Source organism: Corella eumyota, chromosome 4 (genome assembly GCF_963082875.1).
Source record: "Corella eumyota chromosome 4, kaCorEumy4.1, whole genome shotgun sequence".
Lineage (NCBI taxonomy): Eukaryota > Metazoa > Chordata > Ascidiacea > Phlebobranchia > Corellidae > Corella > Corella eumyota.
The window spans coordinates 9,808,058-9,835,285 of record NC_137493.1 but is presented as its reverse complement, the minus strand read 5'-3'; the positions used below and the strand labels follow the sequence as shown (position 1 = coordinate 9,835,285).

The 27,228-nt window shown below is 30.5% G+C and overlaps 2 protein-coding genes and 1 long non-coding RNA gene across 4 annotated transcripts; 1 reads left to right on the top strand and 2 right to left on the bottom strand.

Annotated features, from left to right (window-relative positions):
* The first annotated feature begins 1,073 nt into the window (after window positions 1–1,073).
* Window positions 1,074–12,523, top strand: LOC145751219 (uncharacterized). Of its 2 annotated transcripts, none has more exons than XM_082567323.1 (28): window positions 1,074–1,217; window positions 1,649–1,773; window positions 1,910–2,031; window positions 2,184–2,358; window positions 2,614–2,732; window positions 2,808–2,963; window positions 3,057–3,271; window positions 3,361–3,536; window positions 3,644–3,776; window positions 3,867–4,050; window positions 4,209–4,316; window positions 4,409–4,589; window positions 4,706–4,872; window positions 5,141–5,354; window positions 5,472–5,587; window positions 5,662–5,895; window positions 6,091–6,334; window positions 6,968–7,169; window positions 7,529–7,584; window positions 8,027–8,188; window positions 8,334–8,597; window positions 10,126–10,346; window positions 10,479–10,676; window positions 10,827–11,027; window positions 11,304–11,492; window positions 11,579–11,676; window positions 11,757–11,907; window positions 11,988–12,523. In XM_082567323.1, the coding sequence occupies exons 1-28, from the start codon at window positions 1,081–1,083 to the stop codon at window positions 12,327–12,329; spliced, it is 4,890 nt and encodes a 1,629-aa protein (XP_082423449.1). In that variant the 5' UTR covers window positions 1,074–1,080; the 3' UTR covers window positions 12,330–12,523. The 2 variants fall into 2 exon arrangements, with proteins under 2 accessions (XP_082423449.1, XP_082423447.1); XM_082567321.1 differs by having other exon boundaries at window positions 2,805–2,963.
* Window positions 7,783–11,025, bottom strand: LOC145751222 (uncharacterized). Its single transcript, XR_014283717.1, has 3 exons — window positions 10,823–11,025; window positions 10,500–10,683; window positions 7,783–10,367 (listed from the first exon to the last, which is right to left on the bottom strand). It is a non-coding gene; the product is annotated as an uncharacterized LOC145751222 (long non-coding RNA).
* A 143-nt stretch (window positions 12,524–12,666) lies between the features above and the next one.
* Window positions 12,667–25,216, bottom strand: LOC145751218 (uncharacterized). The gene is made up of 25 exons (XM_082567320.1): window positions 25,109–25,216; window positions 24,578–24,756; window positions 24,116–24,396; window positions 23,550–23,711; window positions 23,178–23,316; window positions 22,814–22,941; window positions 22,587–22,667; window positions 22,181–22,285; window positions 20,416–21,607; window positions 20,183–20,318; window positions 19,815–20,037; window positions 19,637–19,726; window positions 19,507–19,540; window positions 18,183–19,428; window positions 17,924–18,055; window positions 17,603–17,824; window positions 17,284–17,419; window positions 17,121–17,183; window positions 16,929–17,045; window positions 16,655–16,831; window positions 16,289–16,456; window positions 16,099–16,176; window positions 13,788–13,836; window positions 13,574–13,680; window positions 12,667–13,405 (listed from the first exon to the last, which is right to left on the bottom strand). The coding sequence occupies exons 3-25, from the start codon at window positions 24,383–24,385 to the stop codon at window positions 13,265–13,267; spliced, it is 5,196 nt and encodes a 1,731-aa protein (XP_082423446.1). The 5' UTR covers window positions 24,386–24,396; window positions 24,578–24,756; window positions 25,109–25,216; the 3' UTR covers window positions 12,667–13,264.
* Window positions 25,217–27,228: the final 2,012 nt, after the last annotated feature.

The window sequence follows — 27,228 nt, the reverse complement described above, 5'->3', positions numbered from 1 at the left end:
TTTAAAATAATAAATTTTGAAACACAATGACTTGGTTGTTGTAAAAATTCATTTAAAGGTGTTTATACCCGCAATAATTTTGGTTCGAAATTTTAGATTGGGAAACATATTTTTATTGTTGATATTATTATTAATATTATTCATATTATTATTTTTATTCTTATTATTGTTTAACAATTAAAAAAAAATAAATGTTAATATGTTGTTCTTACGCTTGAATGATATAAAAGCGTTCTGCGTTTAAAAGTTAATTTTTGTTTGTTAATTATATTTTAACACTTGATTATTTAACAAAAATAAACTATTGATTTTTTGATTTCAAATTTTGCTTATTTGCGTAACATTAACAAAAAATTTCTATTTTTTTGTTTATTATATTTTAAAACTCGTTTTATTATTAAAAAATTAAGATCGATATTTAGCTTTTTAATTTAGTTGTATCTTGCAATATCAATGAATGCGTGTTCGTTTGTTAAAATTAGGTTTAATTATAAAAAAGTTTACATTTATATTTTATTTAATATACTTAAATTTTAATACACTTAAATAAAAATTAAACAATCACGAACCATATTTTATTTTTAAATAAATCTAGTTTTGCATGTTACTTATGTTTACTTACTTATTACTTTTCAAATTGCTGAGTGATTAAGTTTGTTATTATAAATTTGGTATTAGAATAATTATTTTCTATTTTTAATATTGCGGAATAATTAATTTTGTAAAATTTCAACACCCCCTTTTTTAAACTACAAAGAATATAAACGCTTCGTCGACAATCTAACAACGCAATTTAAAATGAAAGCAACGTAATATAACTACATACGAAAATAAATAAAAAATAAAAAAGGTAAATAGCTATTACCTGCTGTTGAAAGGTTAGAGCTGTAACAAAAAAACGCTTTTCTGTGGTAGAATGATATATCAAGTTGCTTATCGCATGTAAATGAGCATTAAGAAATATAACCTGGGCAGTAAGAAATTAATATAAATTTATTTTCAGATTTTAAAAACATAATAATTTTTATATTTTAAAGATATAAAAAATATTTTATCTTAAACCTAGAAATACTAATAAAAATGTCGAAAAAACTTAAAAATTCATTTAAAAATGTTGTAAAAAGTGACGAAGACCAAAAAAAGTTTCCTCGACAAGTTTCCTTAACAAAATTTTCACAAACAAGCTCTTCTGATTGTGATTCGATTTACGAAAAATTGTAAGTACAAAATGTGAACAATTAGTGTGATGAACCGGTAATGGCGTCGGACTACGTGCCGAAAAGTTTCAGGTTCGAGTCGCACCAACGCCACACTATTCGTCCTTGAGCCTGGCGTTTACGTATAGCTCAGACACGTCCCAAACCGCGCACCCTTACCCGATAAAAATATCAAAAAACCTATTCTCTAAAGGAAGTATTGAAAAAAAAATAATAGGAACAATTTTTTAAATAATAAAAATATATGAAATTTAATTTGGGTGTATATTAGTTACATTTTTGATAGAAAAAAAATTAATGTTTTTTTGTATTTTTGTTTGTTTTACTTGACTTTTCGTGACAGGGTTGGCAAACTGCCATTCTCGACGACAACCGGTTTCTATTTTATAATATTAAAAAAATATATATATTTATATAAAATTGTTTAACAGGGATGAAGAAGATAGTATATACATTCACAAAAAAAAATTTACAAAAGAACCAAGTTTTGACAGTGGGGGGAGTTATGGAACAGAATCGGAGCAAGATCTTCTTTCGAGAACATCATCGTATTTAGGTTTTATCATAAAAATATACTAACTAAATGAAATTCAGTGTTTTGTACTAAATACAAGTTAATTAACGATTTTTAGCTTTTTATTAAATTGAATCACGTTTAAAGTACGACATTGTGAAATTTTTTTTATCGATAGGAGGTACTAAAAACAACATAGAAATGCGACAAAGAAAGCAAAGTCAATGGGCGGACTTTTTAGATACAGTTGATGCAAAGGATGCTATTCCACCACGAGTCTTTCAAATACAGCTACAACAAGTAAGTTTAAAAACAAACTGCTAACAAAAAAATATACTACCAGGCCTAATTGATTATCAGAAACCAATTATTTTGGTTGATAACCCCGACATAAATATTATTATTATGTTAAGTTGCTAATATATTTAGTATAAAAAAATATTTTTACCTAGTTAGCACGTGATGGCGAAGATAAAAGTCTTCAAGAAATGTTAAGTTCCGTTCCTGAGCAAAAGCGACGTCGCATTTTAAACACTTCAACAGACGATGAAGGCGTCACGGCGCTTCATCTCGCGGCACGAAATAATCATTACGACGCTTGTAAACTATTAATTAATTTTGGTGCAAGTAAGAAAATTTGTATATTATAAAATATCTTAAAAGTTTTAACTATGTAAGATTAGTTTTGAATTATTGAAAGAAGCAACATCATTAGCAGGGTTTGTAAATTGATTATTTCGGTTTAATACAAAAGAAGATAACGTTAGGTTTTAAAATTATGTTAATAATTATAGTAAACGTAAACTTTAATTGCAAGCAAGCTTAATAATATAACACATTAGATTTAACGTAACGAAATTTAGGATATTTAAATTTTATAAGACCCAGATGCAAGAGCTGAAGGAAATGCGACGCCTTTACATTATGCTGCAAGGTATAAACCGAAACAAAGATCAAAAGACGTAAAAGATAGATATGTTTATGAAAATGTTTCTCAACAGGTAAACAATTTGTACACTTAAAAAAATTAACTTACCTAAAGTTATATAATTTAAATTATTTTTGTTTTTAAGAAGGCAGAGACAAAAAGCGTAATTTTTCTTTTGTCTCAAAGTGGAGCCCATATCAACAACTTTGATATTGAAAAACAGACGCCTTTACATTCAGCTTGCATCAAAGGAAATGCCAATGCAGTATATCAGTTGTTAAAATGTCGTGGCATTAAAATCGAGGTATATATAATTATATACACAAAGAATAGAATATTGAATTTTTTCTTTTAAAGAAAGTTTAAATGCAGTAACATGAGCCCTTGTTATTTTTAGGCTACTGACAGTCAAGGCATGACCGCTCTCCATATGGCGGCGACACATGGCCATGTTGAAATAGTGAAACTCTTGCTAGAAGAAGGAGCATTTATTCATAGTTGTGACAATGATCTTATGACGCCAATGCACTTTGCATGTTCTGAAGGAAATAAGGAAATTGTTCGCATGCTTTTGACAAAAGGAGACAAAGAAAACGTACCAGGAGGTGTTCAGTAAGTTGTTTACATGTTCTGTTAAAGAGTTTACACATGTGATAAACCGTACTCGTTTGATTTATTTGTTAATAAAATTTTAAATTAAGAAACATGCTTCTTCGGCCTGATGCTGGAAAAAACACCTGTCTTCATTTAAGTGTAACTAAAGGCCACAAAGAAATGGTTTTGGAATTGTTAGCGAGATATGGTAAAAATGTCGCCAAGTTTGTAAACGTTCGAAGATCTCATAATGATACAGCTCTTCACATTGCTGCTTCCAATGGTAACTATTAATTTGTGTACACATGACAGTATTTTGTATATTTTATTAAAACAAATCTAGCCTGAAATTAAATTATCTATAAATGCAAAAAAAGTTTTTACCTTTAGGTTTTTATGATATCTGTAAAATACTGATTGATTCCGGAGGAAAGGTGAATGCAAGAAATGACAACCTGCAAAACCCACTTTTACTTGCTGCACAACATAATCATTTTAAAGTTGTTGAACTACTATTGCAAAAGTAAGATCCATTAAAATGATAATTAAAAATTTTAATTTAAGTAAATACAAATCTGCGATTTGTTTAAACTTGAACTACAATGTTTTGCAGTAACTCAGAAATGGAAATTCGTGACAAGGACAACTTAACATCATTGTTAGTAGCGGCCAAGTATGGTCATTTGGAGACAATATCATGGCTAATAGAAAACAATGCTGACGTCACCGCTACAGACAAACACGACAAAAATTTATTGCTGTTGGCTGTTGAAGAGAATAGAACGTTTGCAGTAGAGGTAATATTTATATTCGATGTTAAAATAGGATGTTAAAAGTATGAAAAAAAGTATTGTTTTTGGACGCAAAAGATTTTTCTAAGAGCGATATCAGTCCCATTAATTAAAAAATAGAATATGTATATTTTGCATCCGTTGAAAGATTTATTTAAATTTAGGAACTTCTACAATACTCTTCAGTTATACGCCTTTTGGATGAGACTGATAAAAACGCAAACAGCGTGCTTCATATTGCTGCAAAAAAGGGCTTTTTGCCAATTATTCAGGTGTCCTAAAATTTATAATCGATTTGTTTTGTTGGTAATGCAACAAAAATTAAGTCAAATATAATAAATACAAGCTTGTTATTACGCTCAAGATTTTGTTAAACAATGGCGCAAGAATTGACCCTAAAAACGAGGACGAAGCAACACCGGTTCACATGGCAGCCATGTATGGTCAACACGTTGTCCTTCGCGAGCTTTTAGATCACGACAAATCGATGATTAACAGTTTGGATGAGAACGCTAATACTGCTTTACATTTGGCATCATTAGAAGGTATGTTAAAGTTAGAATTTGTGAAGTAATTTTAAAAAGTAATTATGTTTTGCATATTTTCTACGATTTAGTGCGGTTTTAAATTTCAGTTATCGCATTAATTACTCTTTATTTAGGGCATACCAAATGTGTACAAGTATTGTTTCAACACAATGCTAATGTTGGACTTCGAAATACAAAGCAATGGACTCCACTAGAATGCGCATGCGCTAAAGGCTGGGAAACAACATCAGTTGAATTATTACACGCAAACTCTCCGGTTAACCCGCCTAACGGTTCCAGGGTAAATTATAACGTTATTTTTAATTAAAGCGTTAAATAAATCCAGGCGAATAGTTATCTTTTAATTACTTTAAAGCGCACAAATGTGGTAATGTTTATGAGACAGGTAAGAAAATGCACTGCGTCTCCTGGGTTGTTTATTTAATAATAAATTGGTAAATTGGGTAATTTAAAATTGAAAATAATTAATGTAAAATACCACCCTTAAATGCAGCATCTTTAAATTATATGCAAATTATTTAATAGCAGTTTTCGTTAAACTCACACAGACAACCCCTCTGCACCAAGCTGCCACTAATGGACATGTGCGAGTGGTCAACCTGTTACTTAACTGGAAAGCTGACGTAGGGGCTAAAATAGGAGATGGAAGAAATCCACTAGATTGTGCAATTGATAAAGGGTATACCGAGTGTGTAGAAGCCATTTTACTACACAAATCGTGGAAAAATGCAATGAGAAATGCTTATTTAGACCCCCTTACTGGTGAATAAGCCGATATTTTAATTACATGTATATGAATAAATGTATAACAGACTATTAAAAAATTGCATCAATCTACGTAAGTTCAAAATAATTAAAAAGCGGTACAAATTATTCCAGAACATATTACAACGCCTGCACGAAAGTTAATTTTAAAAATGCCCGAAATGGCACAACTAGCTTTTAGTAGATGCATTACAAACAACGGCAAACCACCAGATGAACAAAACTTTGAGGTACAAAACCATGCTAAAATTTGCATCATTTAAAAAAATTTATAATTTAAAATTTTTGTTTTTTTTAATGACAGGTGACATTGGATTATGAGTTTTTAGATGATATGTACACAATTATAGAGTGGCGTGATAACGAACAACAAACTACAAACGAAAATATTCCGACATCTGTCAAAGAGAAACGTTTAATACGAACTTCAGGTGCAAATTACGAAGCCTTTACCGACGACGGTCGTCTTACCAAACAAGCAATGACGTACGTTGAAGATTCTGGAATGCTTCGACATAACCATCCATTAAGCATAATGGTAAGGGGCAATAAAAAGGTTTTAGCTACATGTTTTTGTTAGTTATAGTGATATAATATATACCAAAAGTAAAAACGTGTTTAACTTATGTTTAATCCATTTGCACGTGTTACCTACTTGTGTTATTAAACTTATAAATTTGTGTGTTTTCTATGTTAAACAGTAAGTTTAATTTTAAATTACAAACGCGGATAGGTAAACCGGAAAAGAGAAGGACTGCTTCAACACCCTGTAGTGACTGGTTTATTGCAGTACAAGTGGAAAAAATACGGAGGTTTAGTTTATTACAGCAGTTTGATATTTTTGGCAGTGTTTGTAATTATGCTTAATTCCTACCTTTTACTCATACCGCCACCCTACGCAATTGACTTTACAAAGTCATTGGCAAATAGGAGATTTTACAATCAATTCACCGCGGATCACATTAATAACTACACAGGTAAGTTAATTAACGTAAAAACAGTTGTTTATACAATACACGCTAGGTTTATGATATGTAGCCTACAGAATAAATGCACACAAATCAAATGTTGATGACCATGAAACATTTTGCGTTTTAACAAAAAAGATTAGACATAAAAACCGTGAACTAAAGTTAAATGGGCTTAAGTTAGTTAACAGTTTAAGTTATTAAGGCATTTTTTAAATAATTACATAAAGTAAAAACGTAATAATTTTTCGGTGTATGTCCTTAAATAATGTTTTGTTTATTTAAATTTTAAAACAACTGTAACTTGTCCAAATGAAAAATTAGATTGCTATAGATTTTTCATGATTGGTTGCGACATTAGCGTGACTTTTAAAATAAATGGTATTACTGTGCCCCAATTACCCTTTTACTTCCAATGATTAATTAATAAACCAAACCCTTTTAACTTGTCACAATCAAGATATTTTAAAAGCTGTTGACCTTATATGACGATCTTGTTGCCGTGGCTTTAATAATTAATTAAATTATTATGTATTTAAAAATAGTAGAATAAATATAAAAATGTTTAAAAATTACGACCTTTTATGTTTTTTTGATTCATGTATATGGTGGCTGCTACAGTAAATATTTTTTGCGTTTTAGCCCCTAGTCAATGTTATAGAGTTCTCGAATCAGGAACAAATTACCGAGGATTTCAAAGCAATACTTCAGAGGGTGATGCATGCCTGAATTGGGCGGATACAAGTACGAATTCGCAACTATTTCCAGACGCTGGTTTAGATGGAAATTACTGTAGAAACCCAGGAAATCAATTCGAAAAACCATGGTGTTACGTTGATAAAATGTTTGTTTGCATTTGTTTCTTTTTTTCGAATTGTTTGTTTTTTTTGTATATATCTTTATCCTTGATGTTGGAAGGTCGAATGTGCGACCTAAACATAGAGTAACCGACCCAGTCTGGAGTTGTCTTTAGCAGTTTGGGATATTATTGACCGGTAAATATGCTGCTGATTAACAGCTTGCTCAGCAGGAGTTTATATCATTTGTAGCGCCGTTACTCGAGGGCGCTACAGCATGAGAGCATTGGGAATTGAACTCAAGACCTCATGTTGGTGTTGAAAGTGTTCTTACCACTATATACCATGCTGCCGGTTTAACGTTTTACAACGTATCATTCCAGGATGTTTTCCTTTTTTTTAACAGAGAAAATGGAGAAATAGAAAGACATAGGGAAGTCTGCGACGTGGACCCATGTCCCAGTAAGTCAATATTTTAAACAGTTTTGTTATAATTTTGCAGACCACTTCAGACTTAACATTTTAAATAATCTTATCGTGCCAACAAACGTGTTTTTCTAGTTTATTATATTTAAAAATTAATAAGTAAAATAATTTAGTCATGGTATTTTCAATGATAACAATAAAACGATAGACAATAAACAAGACAATAATGCGCTAAAAAATAGAAAAATCGTGATTTAAAAAAATTCGATGCATAGTAAGTGTTTATATAGAACAGCATGGTTGCAAATTCGGTGTAAATTGAATTAAATTTCCTATTATAAGGACCTTTCTAAGTGTGAACTACAATGTTATAACCAAAAAATACATAAAACAAGTAATGTTCTATAATAAAAAAAACTTTAACGTTACTTGTACTTTACGGAAATGTGTTTTAAGCCGGACAAAATTATTTTTATAGTCTATGTCACGGGAAACCTGGTACCACTTGGAACAACTTGCCACTTTCCATTTTTGTTTGGAGATACCGAATTCGATTCATGTTTACAAGATGGTGATAAATTATGGTGTTCATATACTTACAACTACAACGAAGACTTGAAAAGGGGGGATTGTTCCGAAGGTACGCGTTTTTATTAAATAGTAATTTAAAGTTCGGAAGCCTAGTATATATTAATCTAGCAACGGTTGGGCCCGAATAGTCTTAAGATCAAGTAACATTGGTAACATACGAAAACTGTAGAAAATTAAAGAAATAATTTTTACAGAGGACACTCGATGTAGCGTCGATGAGGATCATCGAAAACCTTGCGGGCCAACGGGCGTTGACCAAGCCAATTGCGAAGCTAGAGATTGTTGCTTCTATACCCATAATGAGGGCCAGCCTAATGAATGGACACAGTGTTTTCAAAAACTTGACGTATGTTCGGATAGAGTGGATTATTGTCCACTACTAAAGGACAGGGGTTACTGCGAAACAAATCCAGTACAACTAAGCGTACAATGCGCACTTACGTGCGAATTTTGCAACGGTTTGTAACAAAAATAAGTTTTTATCAAATATATATTTTAACTTAGTACAATTCTTTAGAGTATTTACTTTAATACTGTAGATAAATTCCCAAACGTGATTAACTTTAAAGCAGCAGAATTGTTTATTTTTTACTTGATCAACTTTTTTTAAATTTTTCTTTACTTTGTTTTTAATGATCTAGTGTAACCGAAATATTATTGACCTGATTTGGTTTTTAAGCTTAACAAACGGTTTCTAAGGTTTTCTAAGCTTAACAACGATTGGAAGATGCGCTTCGTCTGCTAGGGTTTTTTGTTAAGGCTTGAAGCGATTCACGAAATAAACTAAAAGTCGCCTGTAGGTATTTTAAGTGATGTTTAAGTGGTTATTTTGAACCGGTAGCGGTGTGCATTCACTACACTACAAAATGTTCTGGGTTTGATCCCGGAAACTCCTGCTTAGCCAGCACTTAATCAGCAGCTAAATTATCGGTCAATTATAATATATAATAACCCAAACTGCAAAGAAAGGGGCGTGGTAACGGTTGTTTGTTTCTCTATGTGTTGGTCGTTCACTTATATTACCTCTCACATCGAGGATAAACTTAGATACAAAATAAAAACTTTTTTTTTGAAAAAGTATTACTGCTTAAATTTAGCTTGGGGGTAGTATGTTAAAATATTAAAAAAAAAATATTTTTAAATAACTTCACCTTTAATCGCTTCAAGCGTTAATGAAAATATCTCAGCAGACGGGGCGTATCTTTAAACCCGCTTCAAAGCGGTTAATGGCTCCACCTTTTTTCGCTTCGAGGTTAACTAATGGCTCCACCTTTTTTCGCTTTGAAGCTAACGATTAATAGCTAACTAATGGCCTGCTTATAGTATAAGGCGCTTTAATAAGTAAGATACTATGACTGTACTTCGAGTTTTTTGTAACAAAAAACCAAAGGTGGGCACAGTTAACCGAGAAAGTAACTTCGTTAAGTGGTAATTCGTTACATAGTATATTAACTTCGTTAACGTTAATAAGTTAATTTAAACAAAATGTAACGGTAGTTATCGATAAACGTTAACGTTAAAATTTAAATAAAACAAACAAAGAAACGACCCTATTTAAAAAAAAACAGCAGTTTTTATCTTAGTTGATATTTTAACTACACGAACGTAAGTTTAAATGACGTTTTCAAAACTGCATCGTTTAAAATTTCAATACATCGTCATCGTCGTCAATACATCGTTTATACGTCAGTCAATACATCGTCAATACATCCTTTAAAATTAAAACGATTAAACCCAATAAACGGCAAAATAAAACATATATACTTTTATATTACCATGGTAAACTTGTAAAAATATTAAATTAACGGATTTAATTTAACGAAAGCACAATTTAACGAAAGTTAAAAGGTCCGTTAACGATTTTTAAAGTTAACTTAAAAGTTAAATTTTATTGAAAAATTTAACTTCGCTAATTAACGATTAACGCATTAACGGTTTAGTGCCCACCTTTGCAAAAAACAACCTACGTATGTATTTTTCTTTTAGTAACTGAAAACCTAGGGTTAGACGAAGAATATGAAGAATTTCTCTATCTTCTGACAATTTACCCACAACTCACTTTTGATTCGAGTTGGTCTGATGGCTGTTTTTTTGTAAAACCTGATGCTGAACAGAAATGGGGCGGTGGTTGTCATTTCAAACAAAACTGGGAAGATATCATAAGGATATTTCTACTAATCTTATGCAGCGCTAATCTTTTTTTATTGGTAAATAAAAATGAAGTCAGTCTGTAAATACAAAACAATACTTTCGTATAACATTGGTGAAACAATAACAATGAAAACTTTATTCTATCTAGGTTTTTAAATTTTTTTAATGTAATATTTTAATTTATTAAGGTTCTTCAAGTTTATAATTACCTTCACGAAGCATTCCAACCGATATTCTTTCTGGAAATAACATTATATGTGCTTTGTCTTTTGCTGGTACTCAACTTTCGCAATTTTGATCTTACATACTCCACCCAAATGGAAACCGAAAGAAAACTGTACATTCCACTGGTCAATGCATTTCAAGAAGAAACAGGAATAAGACAGGTAGGTTCTAAAAAATGATAGTTTGCCGATATAAAATTTAATATACGTTCACCATTACCGCATTTTCATAAACATTACTATTAAACCCCAAGTAAAATTATATTAGCTATCTTAAATTTCAAAAACAATTATGTTTTTTTTACTACCTAGAACTGGCAATGGCAATGTGGTGCCGTCGCACTTTTCCTTTCGTGGATGGATCTTCTGCTCTATATTCGAAAAATACCTTATTTGGGCATCTACGTTGTAATGTTTAATGATATACTGAAGACTTTTGTCAAGTTCTCACTTGTTTTTCTTTTGTTTATCCTTTCTTTTGCCTTTACTTTTCACACTCTGCTTCAAAACAAGGTAAGTTTTTTTATGTTTTTGTAAATATGAGGTGTTTGATAAAAAGAAAAAAAACAGGAGATCCTATAGTTAAATAGATCTTATTTCAGTATAAAATAACTTTCGATAAAATTTAGTTATCGATTAATAACATCAACTAAAATTCGTCTTGTTGCATTTTAGTTTGTTATTGTGTACTTGTTGCGTAACGTCGTAGCAAAAATCTCCGCGTAAATATATACACAATTTAGAATCTAAAAAATATATGTCGTCTAATATATTTTTTTTTACTTCTAGATCCAATTCGAGCAACCGTTTAATTCGATATTGAAAACGACTGTTATGATGGTGGGCGAAATCGACTTTGGTGGAACATTTTTTGGTGCGGCCGACGATTACAGAGAAGCTGTTAACTATGAACTTGTAACTTATCTAATCTTCAGCATTTTTATCATTGTGATGATGATTATTATAATGAATTTGCTGGTAAGTTTTAAACCAGGACAGTATTAAGAGTTAACAGTTAATATAAACAAAACATAGGCACTATACAATTGTTTTTAATTTTTAAGGTTGGTTTGGCAGTTGGGGATATTATGGAAGTAAAAGAAAACGCGACACTGGAAAGATTAAAAATGCAAGTCGAATTAGCTCTTGAAGTGGAATTTAGGTAAAGACATGAGTAAATAAACAGCTATTAATTTTTGGTTAAAATTAATTCAACTCTTTTTTTTATTTTTTGTGAAACAGCGTCCCGAACGTTTTGCGCAAACGGTTCGTGCGGATGCGTGAAATTATAAAACCAAATCGCTATCGCAAAAGTAATGCCCTTAAACGAGCTCTTCTTCAAAATCAAGATCTTTCATCAAAAAATATACTTAATGCTATGGGCCAAAATAAGGTAATTTTAATTTACAAGGGTTTTTCTAGCAATAAAATGATTTATTCTAATATATAACAAACTAAATCTGTTTTAACAAGGCCGACACTGTCGCAATTCGAGAAAACATTTCTCATCTTCAACACATTGTTAAAGGCGTTCGCAACAAAACTAACGACGTGGATGCATTGACTCGCGACATTATCAATGAAGTGCGTGAAATAAAATCTGACCTACAGTTGGTTGCATCAGTTACAGGCGGGCAAAGAGATGCCTCTGATAAGCGAAGGGCGATGCGTCATCAAATTTCATGCGATAAAAGCAGAAATCTTTACTCAACTCCGCCTCACAAAACATATATTCTTCCAACTGCTCCTTTTTTGCCAAACGTTATAACTTCTAATGACGAACCAATTCATTCCACTTTGACTGAAAAAGTTTAAGAATAAAACCTGCTAAACTTTATTTAGATTGACTAAAAAACATTGTATAGGACGATGTCATTTATACAGTTTTGTTGATGGTAAATAGCGACTTAGAAAATAGTTATATAGTTTATACTAGGTATAGTTTACAGTGTACAAACAATAAAAACTCGTAACTAAAAGTCCATTCTGTTTTAATAACTAAACAAAATACATGTAAAAGAAATACTGTTGTAAATATAAATATTCTTTATATATTGTTTAATTTCTAAAAACGTTTAGGTTTAATAAAAGTCCTATCAATAATTTGAACAAATAAATTTATACCAGGTAAAGACGACAAAGTGGTATCGCATTTAAAAAAATAAAATTTTTAAGTAACGTTATTTAACATTATAAATCCACTGTAAAAGAAGTTTTTAGTAAAAAGTATTTATTTTTAAATAAAAATAAGAATTATATATCCCTAATAGAATCTTCATTAAGTTAAACTAACACCTACTTTATTAATTAATAAAAAAGGCTAAGTAATGTCACTCTACAAAAATTATGACGCAACAATGATCGTAAGAAATGTTATAGGTTAGTTTTAACACGAGCGTTCTTACGTCTGGGAACTTTTGCTTATTAACAAAAAATCTTTAAAAATAACTAAACAATTTTAAATATTAAAATCACAGTTTGGTTTTTATTAATATATGTTTTTATTTAAAATCACGTCAATTTAGCGCGCACTAAAAAAAACGAAGGTTTTTGACAATTATCGTCATACCGAAGTGACGAATGCGTAAAACATTGCTAAACTTTTTAAAAGTGTCAAGCTGTTTTTATTTTCAAATAAAACTAAAGACAAGTTCTGAAATATATTTAAAATAATAGCTTGATAAAAACAATAGCAGCAAAACTATCCACAGAAAATACCAAAAGTGATTAGAAACTTATTTTCTTGTTATTTATATAAATTTTGTTCTGTTTAAAGCCTTGTCTGCATGCGAATCATCCATCATTCTTGACCAATCAGTCCCACCTACTACAAACCCAACATCGCGCATGCGCTGTTGTGTTTGTCGTTCATTCATATCAGCCCAACGAACCTAAGAATAGTTTACAACGGTTTAACCATATACAATTGTCAGTAATTTTCACTCCTGAGATGGTAACCATAATTCTTGTTTGACTGATATTTGCAGTAGTTTATTAAGTTTTAGAATAAAGTATTTTGAGTTGCAAAAATCATACATTTAGCTAAAATACATTATTACCCTTTTTTTGCCAGGAGCAGATGTTCTGGATATGTAATCTTCTGTGACACTTAAAAAATCTTCCATACTTTTTTTTATAGTTTTCTTCTTTAGGCCATCTAGCTTGTCTTATTATCAGAATACCACAATAAAAAATTTAAAAAGTGTTTTAAAACCAGACTAAAACAAACGGTTGTAAAATTATAAATAATATAGTTCTAATAAAAAATCTTACCCAGTTGTGCTGCATGTGATTCATTTTCCCATTTACTTTTCTGTAAAACCTTACCAAGAAAACAAAAAATTAATCTATATATATACATACATATGAGGGAAAGAAAAAAAAGGGCGCTTTTTTTTTAAATTAGCGAATCGATTTTTACGGATATATAAGAAAAGCGAATCAACCAAAAATGTTTTAGACGATAATAAAACATTTGTGTATATTTATGTATTTAACTATTTTCACAAAACTATTTTCAGTTTCGTACTACTTTACTATTACCAACATAATCCTGCGTAAATGTAGGTTACTTTTGATTACAAAAAGTCATTTGATTACAATAACTTTGCACAATCTTACAATGCGTAAATTGTACTCCCGCATTTCGTTATGTTGTTGTGCAATGTGGCTAAACTTTAGTGAGCATAGTAGTGGTACATTTTTAGTGCATTGCAAGGCGTCAGGTGTTATAAAAAAAATAAAGATCATGACTGGGGCCTACTCATTGCTCTAAAAATGCATCCCATTTTTAGCGAATCGATTTTCAAACGTTAATTCGTTTCAGGCATATACATAAATATTTACTATAATTCCCAGCGTGGAGCGGGCCGGTATAATAAACTAGTAAAAATAATTTACAAACATAACATGACTGATCAGAACGAAAAAAAAGTGTAGTGACCAGGCAAATATTTGTTGTAACCATATTACACCAAGCGATTTAACAGGTATTGATTAAAAATCGTAATCCACCTTGTAGAGTTGCTGCCCAACTTCTAAAACCAGCATAAAAAGAGTGTTAAAAATTCTAAGACCATAAAATCATATTTATTCAGTTGTGATTCCAAATCTTCGATTTCGAAACATATTGTTTCGTCAGTAATAAAGTGTTAGAGAATTGAGTTTTACAAGTTGTTAATGCTTATAAATGACAGTTCAAGTTCGTTTATCAAGTTTCGGTGATCGTTCTTTACGAAAAGGTCAATAGTTAGTAAGTCATGATATGTAAACTTCAATTTTAAATCAATCGCATTCGGTGGGAAAAATGTTGTTTCAAACTCGCGGGTTTGCATATTTGTGCGCTCAAAGGTTATAAATGATTCGAATTAATTGATCATCAATGTCATGTAATCAATTATTACAAATTAATATTTATTAAATTTATCGCAAAGTCACGTGAAATATTATCATCACTAGAAGATAGTGATGTGTGTTCACATGTAAAAGTGATAATGAATTTCTTAAACAATCAAAAAGTGAACGGTTTAAAAGTGTCGATAATTAAATTATCTTTAAATAGTTTTGAACAATCTTTTATTTGTCAAATAAATTTGTCAAAAAATATAATTGACAGAATATATATATATTTATTCAAGGGCGTCGATTCAAAAAATTTTTTAATTAAATTTAGGGGACCCAAAAATAGTAAAATCCTCGCTAAAAAATCCCGTTTTAAAGTGCTCATATAAGGTTAAATTTGACTTAAAATAGTCATAAATTTAATATTCGCAAAGATAGCAGACCACATAAGCCTTTTTTCAACAAAAGTACAATTACTACGTAGTATAAGGCACTAGAAAATCGTTATTTGTTTAGCAAAAATGCCAGTTTAGACAATCTACAACGCGGCAGCACGCAGAATATGCCGTTTTTGGCAACTTATCGAAAAAATTGGCAACATTTCAAGTATTTATCGGGAGATTTTTTAGATCGCGTATATAACTATCAATTATACGCAAAAAATGCAACATTTGCAAACAACCTAGGGATGCCACATATATTCAGCACTTATTAAAATTATAAATGGGGGTGCATGCACCCCCTGCACCCCGCGGATCGACGCCAGTGTGTTCAATTTACATGTGTAAAAAAATTTGCCATTTATGGCATAATTTATTCAGACCAAATCGCGGACACAAGCGATTGTTGGTAAACCGCAATATAGTGCTGACCTGATAGGATTGTAATAAACAAAAAATTTTTAAAAATGCAAAGTCCCGCACATAGGTTGTAGTCAGTAGTCACATTTCACATATAAATTATTAAAATTGTGCGCAAATTACATAATTGTACAAAGGCCTATATTTTTGAATCAATTTTACCATACTAAATACAACAACAATCAAATTAAAGAATGTTTATAAAATTTTAATATCAAAAATGTTATATAAGTTTCCAATATCAACACTAAATAATTTACTTTAAAACTTTTTAAAAAATAATGAACTTACAAACCTTAAAAAAACACAAGAAAACAACAACCTGTTAAACAATCACATTAAAAAAATATAAATTTTGTTAAAACAATAAAATTACAACTTACAGTTTGTTTAGATTGTTGTTTTTGTTGATTAATTTTAAAATTTTCGTCTTCATTGTCTGAAATATCCCCCATTTCCACCTTAAAAGAATTAATGTGTGTACAATTTTTTTCCAAGTTTTCAAACCCAACATGAAATAACATCGAACAAAAATATAATCTAGTTTTCTAATAACTTTCTATTAATAAACACCTCTTGAATTTCTGAGCCTTGTAAAGGTTGTTTTAAATCCAAGGTGTTCATATAAGAAGGTGTAGGCTCCCAATTATATTCAATCTTCTGAATGTCTTCCAATGATCTGTTATGAATATTTCTTCGTGAACACAGATGAACATCAGCAGTTATTTCAGCAACAAACACCTTGAACATAAAGAATCGATATATACAAGAAGTTTTTTATTTACTTACAACTAATGTTATTTCTTAATTATAACTATGATTAGACAAATTAGTAATATTTCATAAATACAAAAAGGAAAAACATTTCTAATAAATAAAGAACAGCATTATCAACTAAGAGTAATATTTAGTTTTAAAAAATAACTTCTGTGAAGTTACCTCAAAACTAAGTTGTTTGGCAATGTTATAACTATCCTGAAAATCATTAATCTTTTGGTTAACAGCATCAAGAATAACAAACGAGAAATAACCATCCTCCAATGTCTTCTTAAAGGAACGAAATAAATTGTTTCGATAACATTCCAGCATTTGATCTTCATACTCATATTCAAATACCTTTTTTTAATAATAATCAAATATAATTTCAATACAAAAAATGGAATTTCAATACAAAAATAAATTACCAATACAAAAAAAAAATAAATATATCAACCTTTTTCTTGCAGAGTTTGCCAGTATCTGAATCCTTAACTAACTTTTCAACCTCAACCATGAAATAATCATCCAAACTTAAGACTCGGGGTGAAACATGAAAACTAATTTCCTTATCCTTTTTGTAAAAACAATTAAAAATAAATTAACTTTTAAAATTTTTGTTTCTTTTTATTAAATTCAAAATACAAACCCTTATTTCTTTTGCCATATAAGTTTTTCCACATCCGGGAATCCCTCTTAAGATTATAACAATCTAAAAAAAAGAAAAATTACGGAAAATATGAAAATATAACTAACCTACCATTATGAATAAACAGCTTAACTTGGTAATATTAATATTTTGTTTTTGGAACCTTTTTTGGCCTTTTTAATCTTTCTGGCATTTTGAAAAGATCATTTGCAGTGACATGATGACCTATAATTCTTTGTGGAATTGAAAGTGTTGATGATATTTTTCGAACTTCTGTAGAATTCAAATCAGCTGAATAACTAACAACAAAAAAAGCATTAAAATTGCCCCAATTTGTAAACAAACCTTAGTTTGGCAAACCAAATAAGAATGAATTGGTTTAACATTCTTTATATAACCTTTAAATAAATTATGTTAGAACTATATTTCAGTTAAATTATCGATATTACAATATATTTGGGCCAACTATACAAAAGTCTTACTTTGATCTTGATTTTATTTTTGAAATTTCTCTATCATGGGCTGATAAACTACTTGAATTTTTCTCTCTTTGTTCACCCTTTCTTCTATCATCATAATAACCCTGTTTATGGCAATTTTCATCATGATCATAGCTATGACCCCCCAAATACCTCTCATGGAATCTATCTTCATAAAGAATTTTTTTTGCACTTTTTTGGTCACATAAATCCTGTTTCAATTCACTAAAAATAATTAACAAAAATTAATAAAAAAAATGTTTGATCTTACTATAAATCAAAAATAATTTATGTGTTTCTACCCGAATAAAAAAATAAAATTACCTTTTTCTGGGTGACGCAGATCTAGGATTTCTTTTTTTTATTACTTGCGATGAATTCTTTAGACTGTATTTTTTAAAAAAGATGTCCTTAGAAGAATAAGACGAGGATCGATGGCCATGTGGGCTTCTACTTCTAAATCATCAAATTTTAACTCAAAACTTATGTGATTAATTTAAGCAAATAAAATATTGATAAAGGGTAATCAGCCTAGTGTAAGCAAACAGTTTATTGGTAAAATTTATTCAAAAGATGCATTTACCTTGATCTCTCAGGGAATCTCCTTCTGTTGTACTCTTCGTTTCTGTCCATAGGTAAAACTTCCCTTAATTCTCTTTCTCTTTCTAGAAGAGCCTTTTCCCGTTCCATTAATTCTTTTTCATTAGTTCGTAATCTTTCTAGACTTCGTTCACGTTTCAAGCGATCGGTTTCAATTTCGTTATCTGTTCTTTTATCATCCAAATTTTTTCTACGCTGCTTTATATTCTCAATATCACGGTGTGCATCATGATAATCATCTTTGATTACTTCTCTCTCGTAATGTTGATTGTTTAAGGGGGATGTATCTCTGAAAAATCTTTTAGGTTGATCATTGTACTCTCGATCTGGTTCCATAGAGTGTCTTTCACTTGAATCTATTGATTTTTTTCGCAAACCATAATTTCCTTCTTGATACGGTGTTAGCTGTACATCACGAGTATCTGTGTATTGTTTTTCATTAAAATTTAAAACCTTGAATTTATTTTTTGGATCTATGTTTGGTTTGGTATGAAATGCAAGCGGTCTATCATTAGGCTCGATAAACCTACTTTGAGAATCCATGTGTGGTCTATCATAACTATCTCTAGATGGTCTAGTACTAGAAAGCACATTTTTATCCCGGTCATATATATCATGATAGGGTTGATTATAGTCACTATTATGTCTTTTGTTATCTTTATGGTCATCTATAGGGTGACCATGTTTTCTGCCTGAAGAACCTAAAAGACGATTCTCCAAATCAGCGGGATTATCTTTTCCATCAGTATGTAAAATAGGACGAGGTGAAAAATGTTGTAATCTTTCCCCCCCAAGATGTTGGATATTGGGTGAGGGTAAAAATGGAGGCCTTAACCCTAACCGAGGGCCTCTTATAAACCTATTAACCTGATTAGGACTGCGCATACGACTGTGAATATAACCTGGTCTATCCCAAAATTCTGTTCGAGGACCATCAAATCTTTGGATTGGGCCCTGAAAATTGCCAGGCTCTGGAAATGTTAAGGGAACGGGGTTATGTCTACCACGCAAAATTATATCTGCCCTAGGACCACCCACAAACGGTAAACTAGCGGGGCGCAAAAATTCAGGTCTAGGTTCTCTAAAATGTTCATGGCCAGGCAAAAACCTTGGCCTCGGTCCTCGTAAAAACTGATCATGACCATAATTAAATGGAACTGTTCTTCGTGGAACTAGTTTTTGTCCTTGATATAAATCTTGCAAATGGTGTTCTTGAGCAAGTATTTCATCTAAAAATAATAAAATGAGAAAATGCATGTATTTAATGTTTAGGTTTTAATTAGTTTAAAATGTATACTGTCTTTTACCTGTTAAAATATTCAAACTTGGTTGCTCTACACCCTAGTAAAAAATAGAAACATAATTAGAACTTTAAAACATATAAACTTTTATTTTCCCTTACAACCAAGAAAACATTCAACATTTTAAGATATTTACTGCTGATTGACAGCTAAAGCGTTTTGTCTCTATCTCTTGATCTTGAAGAATTTGTAACAAAATTTCTTGCTCCAACGGATCATAACTCAACTAAAATTAAATATTAAAACACTTTTTTATTCCTGTAAAAACAGATTATTCTTTAACCCAAATGATAATTCCATTAAATAAAACTTACATATTCCTGTAAAAACAAATCATCTTTCAACCCTGATGACAGCCTGAGCAATGCATCAGTACCCATTAAATTTAACAATGGGTCACCTAATCCTAATCTTCTATCTAAGTTATCCAAATTTGATTCAGGCTTGGATAAAAGCACTTTGTCGATCAAACTTTCAGACAAATTTTTTGTGTTGGTTGTTGATGCATCGAAGTTGCTGGTTGATTGTATGCTACTTCTGTTATACAAGAAAAGGCAAACTGCATTATAAATTTAAAAAATCTAAAAAAGATATTATAAAGAACTAGTTCAGTAATATAAAATATTTAAAAAAATGTTAAATCAATATAGTGCCATGTGTTTTGTTGAAATTTTTTTGTTACCCAGCATTGGTTGAATCGACTTTTTTTTCTTTTACAGATTTAACAGCAGATAAAATGTTCTTAAGTTCAAAGTTACTCAAAGATTTTGCCTTTTGTAAAATTTTACTTTCATCAACTGCATCAGGTTTGTTACTATCTAAAATTAACAAAATCCAACATTCAAAATACTATTTTAGGTTAGTATTGAGTTAATACTTCAATTTAACTTTTGTACATAAATTTTGTAAGCCTACCTGTTGATGCTTTGCTAATTGTTTTAATAGTTTCTAATTGTTCTTGCAATTTTCTAAAATTTTCTCCCCTAAAAAGTTGGTTTGTTGCAACAATATTTTTATTAGATTCTAGGACAGAAGCTAGTGATTCTGCTTCATTTTTCTTTCTATTCTGTGTTTGGGCAGAAGATGTTCCAAAACATTTATCCATTGATTTTTCCTTTCCTAATACATCTTCATTTTCGTTTATTTCTTTCTGAAAAATTGCTTTTTCATTACTCCTTAATGATTGATTCTTCTGAAATTCTTCTTTTAAATGTTTAGTGTAATGTTCTTCAAAATTATTATTTTTCCTTATATCTTTACCACCTATTTCAATATTGACCTTTCCATGATCAGTTGCTGCAGTGCTGCATATCTGCGAATCATCTTGTCGTGAAAGTGTACTTGAAGTTAACCTAGAAGAGTTACTTAAAATTTGAGGCTTGGAAAATTCTTTTAATAATAAATCATCTTCCTCTTGCACCTGTTGTAAATACAATTCTTCATAGTCACTGCCTTTATCTGAAAAATCCTTTTCCCCATTATAGTCTTGCTTAAATATTGATTTGTTTTCAGTTTCTTCTATATGCTTTTTTTGATTTTTTTCCGATTGACTATATGTGGAAATATTAATGTTTCTTGAACTGTTACCAGGTAAATTATGTATGTGTCTTTGGTCTACAATTTTTGACATTGGCATTCTGTTCCAAGAAAAATTGTGGTTTACCTCAATTGCATTACTTCCAGTCAAGTTTGGTCTAGCCTTTTTATGCTTTTTATTGTTTTTTTTCATTCGAGGTATATTATTACTGTTCCCAGGAAACCTTGATCCCATGTTTTTGTCCACATTGCTTAGTCTTGGTTGTCTACTTTCAAGAATATTAGGTGTTTGATCAGTCTTATTCAAAAAAGGTTGCCGATGACCACCTGGATTTCTTTGTGGAAATCTGGGTTGTAATAAGTTTAAATTGTGTTGATGACTTTTGTGAATGTTACTGTTAAATCTGACATTATTATAATTATTGACATCATGTTGCTGATAAGATTCATAACTTTTTTTAATATTTTGATTGAGGTATTCTTGAATTCTCTGTACATTTTTGTTAAGATTTTCCATATTTGTATGATTTTGTTCTTTTTGTGTTTTCATTTGAGCTTGCCAGGTTACCCACTAGTAAAAATTAAAAAAATAAATTCTTTATGTTAAGAAATACCCAATAAATCCATTCACATCACAAAAATTTTCTTATTTAAATTTAAGCACAAAAACATTAATAAGAATTTTTTCTTTCTTCATTGTTATCAAAAAACAAAAATTAAATTAAGTTTTGGCGGCACAACTTTTGATTGTAAAGTTAAAAAGAGATTCAATTTTTTTTAAATAGGTTCGGTACCATTTCGCTATTTCTTTATTTTTACCAGTAAATATTTTACTATTACCAGTTTAGATTCTGTGTGGTTGTTAATGCACTAAACATTAACAATGTTATTTCTTGGAAAAAAGTTTACAAAATAAAAATAAACTACTTGTCAATAAGCCCAAATTAACAAAGAATAAAAGTTTGTAATTACAACATTTTTAAAAAAAAATTAGAATATTATATATTCTTAAAAAAAATAACTAACAGTCGAAACCAAGCGTTTTTGTAAAAAGCTTATTTAAACTAGACAAGAAAGATTTATTCCTCTCATTTATGTTGCAGGAAAGTGATAAAATAATCAACCCAAAATAATTTATCAATACCTGTTGTTCATACTGAACAAATTGACTTTTATTAGGATGATGTTTGTGCTTATCTTTCCACTCTTTAAATTGATTTTGCCATTCACCATACTGCTTTTGAAATGTCTTAAAAAGTCAAATCCAAAAAACATTAGGCTACTTAGGTTCCCAAACTAAAAGGCATTATCAAAACAACAAAATATAAGACATTCCAGATCACTTTTACTTTTTAGTTATCAGCAAAACTTAGGAATGTACAGTACAAGATAAAATTAACCTTAACCTTAAGTTATGAGAGAGAATTAAGGAATCATAAAGTTCAAAAGAAAATTAGTAGGAACAGAAAGTCTAATATTTTTGCTGAGAACTGTAAAGTACAAGTGATCAGAAAATTATATTACAACCTACAGTTTAACTTTAATCCTACCTTTTCCTGATTACTTAGTTTTATAATTTGCTCTTGATAATATTGCAATGATTCGTGCGGTTTGCCTTTTTCTGGAGTCCACTTAAAAGTAAACGCACTGTTATTGCAATTGTGTAAAACAACACAAAATTTAACTTAAAAAATAAATTAGCCAATATTAAACCTGGAATTACTGCAAATTAAACAAAAAAATGAGTAAATAATTTACCCAAGCAGTGGTAACTTACTTCGTCAACAATAGTAGCTTGTTGAATTAATGAATTGTCGGGATTAGAAACAGAAGTCTTAATACAAGGTGGCTTTGTTATAACTGTCACTGTTGAAGAATCAGCATCACTTTCTTTTTTATGCTCATCTATTTTAAAAAAGGATACCAATATTGGGATATAGTTATGACGATAAATTTTAAAATTAAGTTATTTAAAAGAGGGTAATAACACCATTTTTAGTTCCCAAGAATAAACACAATTTATTTAAACAAATTAGTGTTTTTTCAAAATGTCTGTTTCTAAAAATTTAAATGTTAAAAATATTTTCTTTTTAATGTTCAAAATATTTTTCTTAAATGGTGAAAACAATAGGATGTATTACCACTTTTTAGCTTTTTTCTTCGTTGCCAGCATTCAAGTTGTTCAATTTTGGTCATTGATAAAAAACTAGGTTCTTGCACAAGACAGTTTAAGTCGTTTTTTTCTTCACCTGTACATCTTTCTAACTCTTCATCCCACCACTAAATTTATTAACAATTTATTATTTTTTTTGAAGTTTTCTTTTGAGAATTTTTGAAGTGGCACACAATCAAATCTATCCAAATTTTATGTCACAAATTAATAGCCTTTTTTTATTAAATATTTGATTCATTTACAGAAAAATTAAAACAAAATGTCTAAAAAACACAAAATGTCTAAAAAACTTAAAAACAAAAAAAGATTTATATAGAGCATAAATAAGAACAAAATTTACTTCTTTTTTGCTAAAAAACAGAGGAGGTGGTTGTGGAGGGTTTTGCTCTTGAGGAAGAGGCGGAGGCACTTCTGTAGGTAGAGGTGGGGGAACAGGAGGTTGAATTTTATGAAATGGTGCACTGTTAAAAGGAAGTCTTCTTTGCATATTTGGAATACCCATCTAGGTTCACAAATTTTTTCTTTAATTATTTTTAATTGGAAAAAAAGAAACTTAATGATTTTAATCGATTGACATCATTTTGTTTTTAATATCTTAGCTACTTGAAACAGTCTTAATTTTTTCTAAATATTATTTTTTTAGTAGCACCTGTAGTTTGGACTAATTAGCTATAATAACAAGCTGTTACTGGGTAACAATTGGATGTGGTTTGCATTAGTTACCAACAAGTAACACAGCCATTTTTAAATAATTTTGGGCTATGCGATGTTTTAACACCTAAGGTTTAATAAGGCAATCAGTAGGTAAATTAGCGACATTTAGTTTAATTAGAAGTAATAAGTATAATTTCAAACTAACAATTCTCAAATGAAAAGAGCTTGTGAGACACAAACTCCAGTATTAACCTGTTGATGATTGTGATGTGTTCCATAATTTCCCATTACTTGGTTGTGATAAAACTGAAATTGCTGGTGTTGATCGTGAGTTTTTTTTCCCGATGGATTTGTTTCTTGTACCCCGTGTAGGGCAATTGGATCATATTCATACTGTCCCACTATATGTTGTTGTCGTTGTGGGTAATCTAATCTCGGCCATTGGCTGCTTTCAGGTTGTGCCATTCTTTGGCGTGGAGATGGCAGTCTTGCCTGTCGAATGTTTTTCCAACCAGGTATCATTCTTACAAAATCTAAAAAAACATTTATGTTGCTAAAAAATTATTAGCAATTTTACGTAACTGCTTTGCCAAATTTAGTTTATAATTATTTTTAATTTATTAAAAAAAAATTATTATCATTCAATAACAAATGTGTGATAAACCACCCTTTGTTTCATGGTGTATATAATTGTTATATTATTTAGGCACTAACAACAATTGCATCCACTAATGTCATGTGTATGGCCCAGCTAGAACAGTATAGTCTTACTGCGCAGACTTGTGCATATAAATGCAAACTATATCTCAGAAAAGAATAATATCACAATTAGCTCAAAAGGGTCACTGACTTAAAGTTAGACATCAGTTTCTGGAGTTACCAGAAGACTCAACCTGCAAAAAAAAACGTTGGAAGTTGACGACGAAATTGCCGCAGACAATGGTAGTATAAGACCACATTTTATCAATAGGCTATTTAATATAAAAAAATTTTATCGATAAGCTATTTAATATAAAAAGTATAATACATAAAAAAATATTAATTTATTTGTTACGATAAATATAATATCTTAGTTTTTAGAATATTTATTTTTGTTTTAATTTTTGTGTCAAAAACATAATTATAGCCAAAATAAGATTATTCTCCTATGTTTGTCAGCATTTAAACTAACGACATTGACGTCGCGAGTCAAGTGACTGGCAAGCGTGGTATTGTTCCCTATTTGGAATTTTTTTAACTTTGAACCTGGATATTTCCAAAATTTCTTAGACCAATTTCAAAAAGAAAAGTATCTTCATGCAAGTTGAAATAATTCCAATATAATTATAAAAAAAATGCAACCACATAATTCCTGTAACAAAAACCAAAATTTGATTTAAAAAAACCTCAAATTAATTAAACAAAATAAAACCTAAGTTATGAATACCAAAATTTTACATATTGAAAACTAATAACCTAGAGCAAAAACCTCCTGTATTTAATCCAATGTAAGTTTAGTTTTTTATGTATAAATCATTAAAAAAACAGTTTTATTTAAAACTAACATATATCTTAAATGTCAAAACCCAACAAAATTTATACTTATAGAATGTACTTTTCGCAAAATTAAATTTAAAATATTGATAAAATATGGTATTTTAGTAAAATTAAATTTTCGCAGGCCGAAAGCGGTTAGTCGTAAAATAAGGCATGTCAAAAGCGCCCGTCTTTAAACTGTTTAAAACCATGTTTTAGAAACAAGAAAAAACATACCAACATATATATATTTATCGTAACAAATAATTAAATTTTTTATGCAATATACTTTTTAAAAACTGTGGTTTCCCTGATATTATACATGGCAATTTCGTCGTTAACACCTTGCGTTTTTTTACAGGCCAAAACTTCTGACCCCCGTTTCCGGTTCATTATTTGGCACTGAATTCAAAACGAAGACCCTAGCCACAACTAACTTAACTTGTCTACAATATACTGATACACAGATACAAAGGATTGTTTAAAATAAAAGTTGTAATAGACAGATAGGGGTTCTATTACTCAGAACTTAATTTTAAATGTTGCCCTTAATAATGAACTGGATTTTGAAACTGGTATTGAATCTGGCACTTCATAATGAACTGGATTTTGAAACTGGAGCTGATTGGTGAATTGGATTTTAAAATCTGGTGCTGAATATTGAATTGGATTTTAAATCTGGTGCTAAATAATGAACCGGGAACGGTGTCATACTTCTAGCTGTACAAGCTTACAAGGATAAGCAGACCAGTCAGCCAGTGGCAGTAAGTTTAGGACGTTTTAGGAAATATTTAGAACCTTACTCTTGCAGGTCGAATAATAGGTAACTGTTGCATAACAATAGTAACTGTTTTGTAAAAAAAAATGTTTCGTAATGATAACCAATTTAATTTTGCTATGCAATTTCGCCCAAAACAAAAATACATAACGTGTTTAAAGCCTCACAATACTAAAAGCAGCTCACCACACGGCACCGTACGGCTCATCACATGCCGCCACACACCATTTACTAAACACCACGCGCCACTTACTAAACACCACACGCCACTCACTAAACACTCAACACCGCTTACTAATTACCACACACCATTTACTCAACACCACACAGCCCCACATGCAACTTAGTAATTACCACTCACACCACTTTCTAATTTTACCCCACGCTACTAACTAAACACCATACACCACTCACTAAACACCAAACGCCACTAACTAAGCACCACACGCCACTTACTAAACACCACACACCATTTACTAATCCACATTTCGTGGAAAACAACGTAGCCTACTTAATAACAACATATCTTCAAAAAAGTAAACAAAATATAAAAAAGGGGCCAAATACAGGTGTAAACTTTATATTTTCATAATATACGCTATATAAGTGACGTCACAAATTGTATTTCAGCTCATTTTCGTGGGAAACCCAGGTATAGGCGAGAAATTCGAAATCCTTGCCTTTTATTTACCTTTTTTTTTGGTGTTATAAAATATAATTGCCCGATAATTGACTCAGCAGGAGTTTGTACCGATTGTAGCGCCTTACTCAAGGGTGCTTCAACATTTGACTGGCAGCGTGGTGTAGTGGTAAGAACACTTGCTACACCACTAATGAGGTCGTGGGTTTAATCCCCACTGCTCTCATGCTGTAGCGCCCTTGGGTAAGGCACTATAAACGGTGTGAACTCCTGCTGAGCCAGCACTTAATCAGCAGCATAATTACCGGGCAATTATAATCTATATAATATCCCAAATTGCCACAGGCAACTCGAGACTGGGTCGGAGTAACTGATGTTACTCTATGTTTAAGTCGCGCATTTGACTTTCCCACATCGAGGATAAAGATATAT